This window comes from Charadrius vociferus, unplaced genomic scaffold, assembly GCF_000708025.1.
Source record: "Charadrius vociferus isolate BGI_N301 unplaced genomic scaffold, ASM70802v2 scaffold782, whole genome shotgun sequence".
Taxonomy (NCBI): Eukaryota; Metazoa; Chordata; class Aves; order Charadriiformes; family Charadriidae; genus Charadrius; species Charadrius vociferus.
Window position 1 is genome coordinate 26265 of NW_009647411.1, and position 11906 is coordinate 38170.

General features: G+C 39.9%; 1 protein-coding gene across 1 annotated transcript in view; it reads right to left on the reverse strand.

Annotated features, from left to right (window-relative positions):
- Positions 1 to 5436: 5436 nt before the first annotated feature.
- Positions 5437 to 11906, reverse strand: part of GOSR1 (golgi SNAP receptor complex member 1) — a 30729-nt gene continuing 24259 nt past the window's right edge. The window contains exons 8-9 of the mRNA XM_009880219.1: positions 6874 to 6956; positions 5437 to 5561 (exon numbers count right to left, since the gene is read on the reverse strand). Of these exons, the coding sequence (XP_009878521.1) occupies positions 5437 to 5561; positions 6874 to 6956 (208 nt within the window). The remainder of the gene's footprint in view (positions 5562 to 6873; positions 6957 to 11906) is intronic.

Consider the following 11906-nt stretch of genomic DNA (forward strand, 5'->3'; position numbering starts at 1 on the left):
AGCAGGAAATCTGCTGGTGGAATTGCAGCAGGACTAAAGGAGCAGAGCACGGCTCATCCATAATGCACGAACACCCACTGCGCCGGGGCTTGTCAGGAAGGACAGCAGTTTTCAATACGAACAACAGTATTCTGGGAGGCGGATGGTTAAAAATATATATCTTACGCCTGTGCCACTATAAATTATTGACTGTACAGGGAGTTGGAAAAAAGGATTCAGCGCCATTAATAATTTATTTTCTAATTCAAAAGAAGATGGAATTTTATGCACCACTTATTACCATCGCCACAACTGGAAAAACTAACTGCACTTCCCACTACCTGAAACCAGAATGGCCTTTCCATTTTCGAAACAGTTTTTGAAGTTTCTTCTCTAACTTGCAACACACAGTCAAAGCCTTCCCTTGAGAAAGCATCTGGTCATTCCTGAATATTGAGTAGGCGCATTAAGGATACAGAAATCTCTCTCTGCTATAAAGCAGCACCGCAGGCGCAGCACGACAGCTCTGAAATGGAGAGAGCTACCTCTCTCCGCTCCGAGCCTTATGCAAATAGACAGGTATCACACCGCCAGGCAGATTTTCTTGTTTGAGAAAATAAATTTCGAGTGGCATTGAAAGATTTATCACCAATCGCAAAACCACCAGATACAGATGGGTCCTTCAGGCGTGACGCTGCCTGGTTTGAACGCCTGAGGATGGAGGCGGTGCAGACCGCAGCATGGCTAGAAAACGATGCTAGAAGCTCATGGAGTATTTACAATTGCTTGTACCACCTTCAAAGTATTGACTTATTTTTGGTGTTTGTGTTGTGACTGCAGAATGGTGGGGGGGAATGGTACCAAATTACTGAGAAGTATATTAAAAAGAGGGGGAGGCACCTTATGCTGAGAAGGCTCTTCAAATCACCATTTCGGTGTGCATTTGGGAATTAAATGTTTTATACTATGGATATATAGAATACTTTTTAAAGCTTACCTGTAAAGAAATGCATCCTTGTTCCACTTGTCAAAGAACAGCAAGAAAAGATTCACGACTGTATTCAGCCCCTTTCAACGTGGATGCCTGAAACAGAAGGGGAGAAGGGGAGCCCAGGTCTGCAGACACAGGCAGGAGGAACACGTTCCACCAGACGGAGCATTTTGGGTCAGGAAATGCTCCATCACATCTGGTATTTGGTACAAAACTGGAGAATGCACTAATTCACGTGTTCAGTGACAATCCCAAACCGGAGAGATGAATCTTCTCTGCATCTTCCCTAAAGTTTAGGTAGGCAACGATTGTCACGGGGAAAGAACCAAGCACCCTGCTTAGAATTCTAATTTATTATTAAATTACATATCAAAGCTTCTTTTAATACATACAGAGAATGCACAATAGGTGAGAACAAAAATAATTACAGTTACAATAAAATAAGTTTCAAGAAGCTATATGAAAAGCAACGAATCAGAAAGTGCAATCAGAAACTCGTTTACAAGGGTCCGGACTGGGATATTTTGTGAGAAAGGGTTTTATCTTTTGTCTCGAGTGTTTATTTAAACTGCTTTCCTCACTCAGTAGTAGACAGACCAACAGCCGCTTACGCATTCAGAACCGAAAGCACCACCACGGCTTTCAAATATCCAGTTGACAGGAGAGATACAGGGCACCGAGAGGACCTGCAGATGTCACCTAGAGTATGGCTCAGTTTTGTCTCAGTATGTCTTTCACCGTCGTCTCCTGTACTGCACATTGCTCAACAGGAACACTGCTCTGAAGGATTTCATAATCCCGTATTGTTAGGAGGAGTTTCGGAATTATTTCCTCCTTCAGAAGCGATGCAGCTGTTACCTCTCCTTCCTGTTTCAAATGAAAACTCGGGGCGGGGGGGGAAGTAAAAATAGGAAAAGGTTATGCATCAAGTGATCCTGGGAAACAAGCTGCCGGGCTTCGAGAGTTAAAACAGTCCCGACTAAATGAGTCACACAATCAGAAGTGGTGGCCCAGACTTCGCTCCCTGTGCAGCAGTTTTGGGGGAGCTTCAGGCAGACGGCTCCTCAGAGGACACAGCCCCAGAGCACAAGCTCTCAACAAACTTATCTGAAACTTTCTCATCACCTAAAAATCTCCTTTTGGTCTTTCATTTTCAACATCCAGCGAGGAAGTGATCTTTCTTCTCACAGTAATCTTAAGACCGTCCAAAAGAAAGGACTTCTAAAAGTACCAACGAAAAATTCTAGTTGATTATTCAGTGGAATGAATCCCGCAGGAATTCATACCACCCTTCCCTATCCAAAAGCTCCCGAAACCAGTAATTGGTTAATAAAAAAGCGTTGTGCCTTCCCAGGAAGGGGAGAACTCTCACATCACCAGAAGCACCGCACTGCTTGGTCCCAGAGACAGGAAGGACAGCAAATCTCTGCCTCGGTCCCTGCTCAGCACGTTCCTGGGAAGGGCTGGGGATGAGCTGCAGCTGCGGTCCGGGCAACGGCCACACCAACACTCGCTATTGACTGAAGACGCAATACCGGGTGTTGCCCGAATGCCATTCCTCTGCTCTAGCAACCGGCGCCTGAAGATCAGATAAACACGTTAAAAAAAAAAGTCAAAAAAGCAAGGAGAAAAATATTCCCGTCTATGTGCAGCACGGCAGCGAAGGTTACCAATACTGTCTGAATGGCGAGCTAACGGGTTGTTGGACAGGTTTAAAGTAGGTGCTTCTGTACTGGCAAGAATAAAGCAGAAACTTTAAAAGTGTGTGTATGTGTGAGATGTGCCCTCTAGAAATATTATGGATTTACTCGCTTCATTTGTGTGGCTTAACAATCATTTTCTTAGCACAATTCTATTTGGTTGACTCACGAAACTGCAACTTTGCCAGGAATTGCAGAAACGAGACTTCTTTAACCGCATTTTTTCCTTAGAGCAAGAGGAACCACACAACGAAAAACTTAAGAGAACATATTTAGCAACAGGAGACATACAACCCTGTATTTTGGGGGCTGAGATTAAATACTACCATCCACTGTTTTCATTTCCAGTCCATTGCCCAAACTGCGGGTCCACCTTATCAGAGACGTTCAGGAGAATTAGCAAGTCTTTCCCCCAGGCTGTACGCAAGCACACCACTTCAGAGAGCAAAGCAGAACGCCCGCTCACATTGCGAAAGGACTACAAGAAGATGATGAAGGGGAAACTGCAAGGTTAATTAAATGCATTTTCCAACACAAAACCCTGTCTCAAACCAATACAAATAAAAACCATGGAGGGGCTGCCAACACTGAAACCATTTCCAGTAAAGCTTTATCAGAGATAATTCAGCATATTTCCCTTATTTTATACTAAAATATATCAGTTCCTCCATAACATTTTCATAACATGAAAAATCAATTATGTTTACATATTTATTATAATCTACATATTTTCCATAGCAGCTTTTTCACACAATAAGATTAAATATATGCATCAAATAATCAATTAAGTCCAGTAAAAAGACTGGTTATAAGATTAAATAAGTGAATTTATTTACGGTACTGCAGATCTCATATTGCCAACTATATAGCAACCAAATCCTACGAATCCTAAACAGAAGCACGACTGCTGATCAGGGTCCCTTGGGGTGCAGGGGAGTGGAATCAGAGAAAACGCATCAAGAAGAGGTTTGATCTCCCAACACACAGATTCGTTAATAAACCTCCTTTATCCATCGAGGTTTTTCATAAACCCCTTTAATAAACATTTCATTTCAAACCAGGAACATTCCCAAATCAACCAAATAATCACCCTTTATTTAAAATACAAGCCCCACAGTTTTACACATATTAATTCCAAATGCTTTCTAAACCCAACGACCAGATGACTGATTAGAAGTCTCTGTCGACTTTTTAGCACAAAATTATTAGTCTGCAACTAAGCCTTCAAATCCATACAAACATTTTAGGCGCAACAGTGTGGTTTTGCACACTACACAGGCACAAGTCTCTACTCCCTCCAACAGGTACTTAACAGACACTATAAAAAGCAGTAAAAAATTGCGTCCATCCCGCTAGACTCTGTTCCAGAGGAGAACCTGGAGACTATCTGACGTTTGCGGGTAATGGCATACACGAAACCTGTTAGGAGCACTGTAAATTGATTGTGAAAAGAGTTAAGTTCTTACAAAGACATTTCAGTGCCTCGGTTTGAATTTATTGGGTTACGATACGACAGATGGAAAAGAGCTGTTGAAAGAGCAGGAAAATCCGTAATTTGTCAATCTGCAATATCAAAGCCATTCCTGACGTCAGCTTTGTTTGGAGACGCAAACACAACGGGATTCATGTTGTGTGTCTGGACAGAAAAAAAAAATCCGCCCCCCCCCGATAATGGTAAATAATACTTGTTTCACTATTCATACATTCAACTCTTTACTATGAGGAGTTATGTCCAAAACTTTTGCTCACAGATACATTTGCCTCAGGTATAACCATCAGAATTTTCATTTCCAATTGACAGTTTAGATAATATCCTACTTACGGTGTAAAAATATTAATGCTATTAGAATAACTTTATCTAAATTACAATATAGACTTTTCAAACTGCTTATCATGTCTTTATAAAGACCTTTATGATGCCAGCCAAAATCCAAGTATTTACACCCAAAAGGCTACTTTTAGGTGAACTCCTGTTTGGTCACTTTTCAGATGACTGAACACTATAGTAAACAGCTGCTGGGACACTGTGCTCCCTTGTTACAACGGGGGACCTGTTAGTCCCTTTAAAGCCACAAGAAACCTTATAAATGTCCCTCACAGGGAACGTTTGCACATATTCTGTGCAGAAAGTGAACTGAACAACCCTTTTTTTTTTTTTTTTTTTTCTCCTTTTTTTACACTTTGAGGAATTTGTGTGAAGCACAGTTTTCACAGCACAAATTATGCAGAAATAACTAGTATCTCAACCATGAGTTAAAAAGAATTACAGAACATGTATTTAGTAGTAAAGCAACCCGACGGCTTAAAGCTGCAATATTCTTCTCACAGGGCAAAAGTGTTCAGTACTTGGCCTACAGGGGAAACTGGCTTCCTGCTGAGTTTCCACCCAAGGCAAATATAATGATTTTTTTCCACTTACCAGCCAACAACAGACCTCCCCAGCACCGCTGAGCACAGAAACTGTTCTACCTGTTCTGGTAAGCGTCCCATATTTGCTTACCTTACAGTGAGAAAGGGAATTAAAGATAAACAAATCCCACAAAATTTAACCAAAGGAAGATGTATGGCAGGGAAGGAGAAACACTGCAGCTTCAACCCCAAACCAGTGTCGCAGTCTACCATCAAAAGCTCTAGACATCACGCTGATACTCCCAGCCACGACGAGCAGGCTGTACGAAGTCTGTTGCTTCCCCCGCTCACTTTTCCTTGACTGGGGGGAGAGGGATGGTGGTGATGAGTTTAGCAGAGTCCACGGGGGAACATCCATCAATGAAAAGCGTATAGCAGCAGTAAGATGGTACAGATGCCAATAATGCCACCCAAGATGAGGGAATCTCGTCGTTTCCGAAGGTTGATCCTTTGAATCAGGCTGTTCACTGCTGGAAACCGATCTTTAAGGCGTCTGAGTCAAGGTCGTATCAGCAAACAGTATCTTCACTAACAAGCCCCAAATTCTATACGTGGAAATCCCAATACTGCAAGAAATGCAGAACTACTCCCAAGCTGGAAAAAGTAGATGCAGGTAAAAAACCTGATGGATAGTCAGCAGGATTACAACTGTACTTCACTAATCACAGACGATCAGAGAAAAGAGAGCAGAACAGTTTAAGAGTTCACATTTACACAGAATTCATCGCCTGATCACCTAAATTACCAGCGTTTGATATACTTTAATCTCCCTTATGTGAGGCTTAGTTACTTTTAATAATTATGCTTAAATGAGAATGAAAAAAAAAATATGGGGCAGTTATATGAAACGTCTGTGGAATTTATTTAATGGAATTCTGTTACCGGTGAAGGGACCAACTGAAGCCATTTGAGTGAGAAAATCATACACGTTGCATGACTACACACTGTTCAAGTCTAGCACATAGGGAAGAACTCCTCCTACTGTAAAATAATGCAGATGTAAATCTATCTTTTAATGTACAAAATACAATTGCCTACAAGATAATAAGTTTCAGAGCTTCATGTCTTTGGAACCAAGAATCTTTTAAGGCCAAAGCTTATTGAATTGTTTTGTTCTTGCCAGTTGCTAAGAACTGTAATGAAATTTATGGGTTACCCAGATACAGCTCTTCAGGATGTAATCTGTCTAATCAAATGATGCTAATGTTGTTCTTCGGGCCCTTATGACAGAAAGGAAGGAATAAGTGGGAAAACGACAAACATGCATGACTTGACAATCCAGCACGCTCTTTAGCCATGAGCACAAAATGTAAAGAGAAACCAATAAGCCAAAATCTTAACAAGACTCAGACAAGAGAATATTCAGGTCGTGAATACTCGGGGCTGTAAACCACACCAGGCAGCAACATATGCCAAGCTTCAGCTCTGGAGAGCCTTCAAAGGAAAAAGCAAGAAGTAAAGTGAAATTATACTTTTACAAAAACATACAGCAGGGAAGGCCATGAAACGTCATTGCAGATCTCGACCTGACAACTAAGCTACATTGATTTATATGTAGTATTCAAATTTGAGTAAGAACAACTTACTCCCCACATTCATCATTAAGATTCTTCAGTCAGATTATCAAGTGAGACTGGTAAAAAAAAAATGGTCTGTTTGTCACTAACGACAATAGCAGTGTGGGTTATACAGCCATTGATGTCGCAAAGCATTTTGATCCCCAAATGACAGAGTGAAAAATTGTACTATACCTCTTCTTATGCACCGGCAGCACAATTTTTTAGGAAAGGATACTAGCCAAGGTATTCATCTTGCTTTGTATTGACTTCAACATCCCTCTCTGCGAAGTCATATTTTCTTTAGTTGCCATGGCAATGCTGGAGGAAAAAAAAGAAAAAAAAAAAGAGAGTGGATCAAGTTGTTGGTGCTAAGAATAATCTCCAGCTAAAACAAGAGGAAAGCAAGCAGGCAAGGCTTCTTTAGAGAACAATGAATGAGGTGAAGCAATATGAATGAAACCACATTTTTTTCCATTAATCTCTATCCTTTACACTTAAATGATTGTTCCTTTATGTAAAGCCATTAGCAACTGAAAACACTGTGATTTCTTGAAATGGGCAGGGTTTTGGCATGTCTCCCCTAGCCCCAACAAAAAACGGTGCTACATTCCAAGCAAACCTAAAGGTACTCTTCTGGCATAAGCTTTAAATTTAGAAGTTTGTTTAATCAGAGAAGCTCTGTACTTACTTGCACTCTACAGAGCACGTGAAATTTCTTCTCTGCCATCAGGGTATGATGGCTACAGAAGTATTAAGCAAATAAGAGCTGACTCACAATTAAAAATCAATTTGCCAAGCAAACGTGCTGGTTGAGAGGAGACGTAAGTGCACTTTGAGACCTGACGCAGCTCACGGAGCTTCACACAGAAGGTCTCTGGACCATCAAGCTGGGACATATGGTCACCAGGTCTTTAAAGACATTTAAATACAACGAAGTGTTGGGATCTACTTGCTTTCACTCAAGATTGACACTGTCCTCTGACTCCAGATAAGCGGACAAAGCTTCGATTCTCCTGCATTAACGTCTCTTCCCAGCCAGCAAGTCCCACCTGACTGTTTTCTGTAAGCTGGACTTGAGGGAGCTGCTGTATAATGACATCATATCAAATGATGCTTCCATCACAGCACAGATAAAATGCATTTTTGAGCTTCGGTCCTAATTAAGAATATCATCCATGGCTAAACAAGTTTCCATACTTTGCTTCTTTACGAATACACGGTCCAGCTGTATCCATCTATAAGATATGCATCCATATATAATCTTATCCAAATGTAAGAACACAATACAGGTCAACATAAATCCGAATTTCCCATTTCAAACTTAATACATTCTGGAAGTTGGAAAAAAGCAACTGTGCTCTTAAAAATAAGACATTTAGTTGAAGATTTTGAAGAACTACTCAGCTGACAAAAATTTTTCCTCTACCTCAAGTTTCTCTTCAGCTCATAAAACAGAGTTATAGGATGGAAAATGAAAGGGTAGGCTACTACTTGCAGCCCCAGGTAGTATTTCATGTAGCTACTTCAAGTGCAATAGCTTTGTCAAGACAAACTGCACAGCCTCATTTACATCTAGAGAAAGAGTATATAAAAGTTTAGGCTCTGGAGATATGGTGCTTAAGAAGGAACAGTATGACAAATACTGCTCTCCTTGGCTGGCGTGCATTTCAAAACCAAACAAAATAGGACATAAATACAACATGACTGGATAATAACTCAGAAAATGACACCTATATTGCTGTTGACTATGCCTACATGAATAGTGACAATTAAAACAAGTTTCTGAACAAGTTTGTGAGCCTTAAATATGGAGGGAAAGTATTCTGGAAGAATAAAAGTGAAGTAGAACGCCACAATAAGAGACAAATATGAGAAAAGGTAACCAACGCTGTAATTTCAGAGGAGAACAAACAGATAGGAAAACGCAAAATGATTCTTTTACCCAATACAGACATCCAAATTTTCAAGAGCATTTTATGCTTGCTGACACTCAGTGTCTGTAAACAAGCAGGATGCAAAAATCACAGCTCATGTGAGTATTATTTCTAGGCAGGGGCGGGTACAAAGCACCACAACACACAGTGCAAACCTAACATTTTTCTCAAGTTCTGCAGTATAAACTGGACACTGCATTTTACATAAAGCCTTAATATTTACAACTGAACTCTCGGAATGCACTTGCTTAATACATCTGGTTCTCAAGCACTGCTCTGTACTGAATTCCTCTGGGTTTCAAGGCTTTGGGGTTATCTTTCTGTAACAGTTAAAATGTTGAAACATCATTTTTCCAGGCATTACTACTAAAGTAGTTTGGTTGACCTGGTATTTAAGTACTGGAAGGTGATAAAAAACCCCACCTTTACCCACCTTAGTGTATCTTTCCAGGTAAATCTGGTAGGAAAAGTCACACACACAAACTATATCTGTACACTTACTAAAAATAGAAGTGGCGTTCCTGACATTTTTATAACAAAGACCATTCGACACATTTTATTTCAAGTTTCTCTCTGAATAAAACAACATTTGGAATGAGCAGCTCTGGATCATCTGACGTACCACTGGCTTCTCTTCTAGGACACTACAGCAAGTATCACAAGAAAAGCCTAACAATCGTCCTTCAAGGCTTCCAGCAAAAGGTCAGTATCACAGTTCACAAACATCTTAAAGAAGAAAACAGCCGGATCAATGATCCCTAAAGTAGTTCTGGAGCAGTGAGTTCCTTTGGGCTCCCTTCCATTATATCTGCCTACTCCATCTCAAGTAGCCCTTGATACGGGATCTTCAGCCTTCCCATAATGTGCCAGGCAAACTTTAAGGGAAGAAAAAAAAAAAAAAGGGAAAAAATCTGCTTCAGCCTCTTCAGGTGGAGGCTGCCTTTTCCAGCTCTGGTTTTGCCCATAAAAAAGAAGAGATCACCAAGCCAAAGCCCGAGTGTTTTAAGTGGTATGATTTTGTTTTTAGCAGCAGCAGAATACTTTGGAAAGTAAGACAAGTTCATCACACAGACATACGTGAGCCATAGGTGACAGGAGGGCCAGCCTATGGTACTTACAGCTTTCAGGTCACAGAAAAGACTCTTCCAAAAGCTCTATACAGCAATTTCTTTTAAATAGAACAACATGCATTGGCAGGGCAGATCAATATATCATTTTGAGGTTATATTAGCATGCTGGTAAACTTGGGACATACATTTGGAAATTAGGAGTTTATCAGTCATAAAGAGAATATAAACAGTTTGATAACATGTAGGCAAAACCCTGACATTTTCAATCAGCAGCTCTATAAGAACAGATTTAACATCTTAATACTAAGTTTTGAAGTATTAGATTAAAAAAAAAAATAGAATGGAAGTTTCATGGCAGAACTAATAAAAACCTTCAAGCATTTTTTCTTTTATACTTTTGAAGTGCCAAATTGTCACAAAGTGAAAATGAAACTCATAGTTTACTGGAAGCAAGAGGACTTGCAGTCGCCTCCTTGGTGTTTATAAGGGGGTTGCCAGAATCCATTAACCAATGCTCTTTGTTTCTGCAAAAAGAACAGAAGAAAGTCTACAAAGCTTCTCCTCTTAGATTGTGTAGTACTGCCACTCAGCACATTGCGCGTGCTTGTTCCTGTGGATATACTCACTCATCTAACCCATAAATGCAACTAACTGATTTATTGCATTACACAGGAGAGCTTTTCAGGGCTAAAACTACAAGAAGAGAAAGTGAAAATTAGATTGGAGGATAAATAAAGAATCACATCATTGCTTATCCCAACAGCGCAGAAAAGCATCTAAGAAAAGGTGTTAACAGAAATTCTGAACAGAGAATAAACAGCTGTATATCAATATAGAAAAAGCAGTTACCATCAAGGGCTGAAAAAGGGGCTACAAAATTAGAACAAATCGTATCAGACATGAGAAGATACGGGATTTGACAGATTATATACATTTAAAACTCAGCATAGAGGTATTTTAGTTTTCTAAAGTAAAAAGCAACAAGGTCGCAAAAACATTACATTTGCTATTGAGAACAGCCCTTGGGCAATTTTGAATTACTAGGAACCCTCTTGGGAAAAAAAAAAAAAAAGATGTCCTAAGCTGTACACAGGAAAGTTCGCTTGGTAACCTACAGCTTCTTATCTTACACCCCCACACTGGCTCGATACTCGCCCAGTTGAAGTTTTAATACAGCATTTCTCGATGTACTCCTGAATTAAGCCACATGTTTTCATAAGATGCATCCAATGACTCATTAAGGCATCCATTAATTTACAGAAGTGAAAATACAGGATGATTGCCAGGACATAAAGTGTTCCCGAGACATCTCCAAAATGCCTTTGGAAATAATTACTACAGATTACCGTGGAACGCCAGGTTCCTGCTTTAACATCTAAGGAGTGAAACTGTCCATTTCATATATATATTAAAAAAACCCCAAACCATAAGATTGAAACCTTCTTCATTTTGAGAAATGTTTAGCTCAATGGGCTGGGTTTTACTGAAGAGCTCTGAAGAAAAAAAAATATTGTAGTGATTACGTTTTTTATATGCTACAGTCTAGTAACGAAATATAGTTGTGATACCCATGAACAAGAGTTTAACCGGATTCTAGCTACCATTAACAAGTCAAAATTCAACTAGAAAGCACTGTTCTTCACATATAATTTGATTATTCAAAACACGAGCTGGTTTACCTAAGCCTTTATATCTGTAAATGAGACTATTAAATGTAACCAGAACCAGAAAACACACAGCTCCGGGGGACTAGTCTACTGCTTGGTCCTGTACAGTCCTAAGTACTGCAGCTTCCTCATACCCTTCATCAGCCAGTTTTGGTTTCGTTCCCATCCCTAACATATGCTCACTGATTTACTGTTGCCATTTCTCCTCTGACAAATGCATTCTTTTAGAAAATTAATCATATTCTTCCCATTCAAAATACTGGCCCCATTTAGTTACTCAACATCATAACCTCCCCAGATCAAGAATACCTTTTTCTTACATTTTGAAACTTCTACACAACATTTACGATAAAAGATTAAATGCTTCTTCCTGGAATCAGGATGACCCTGATTTAACGTCTCATTTGGAAACTAGCATGAACTATTCTTGGTGCTGCACTGGCTCGAACTACTAGAGTTGGGTGTAAACCAAGTTTCTAAAACCAGATGGCATTCTGCTCTCTGTGTTTAATATTAAAGGACTGCTGAAGTACAACATTAAAGATTGCTGCACTACTGGAGAAATCTCTTCTAGGTAAGCCCAAGGTCACAGCCGCA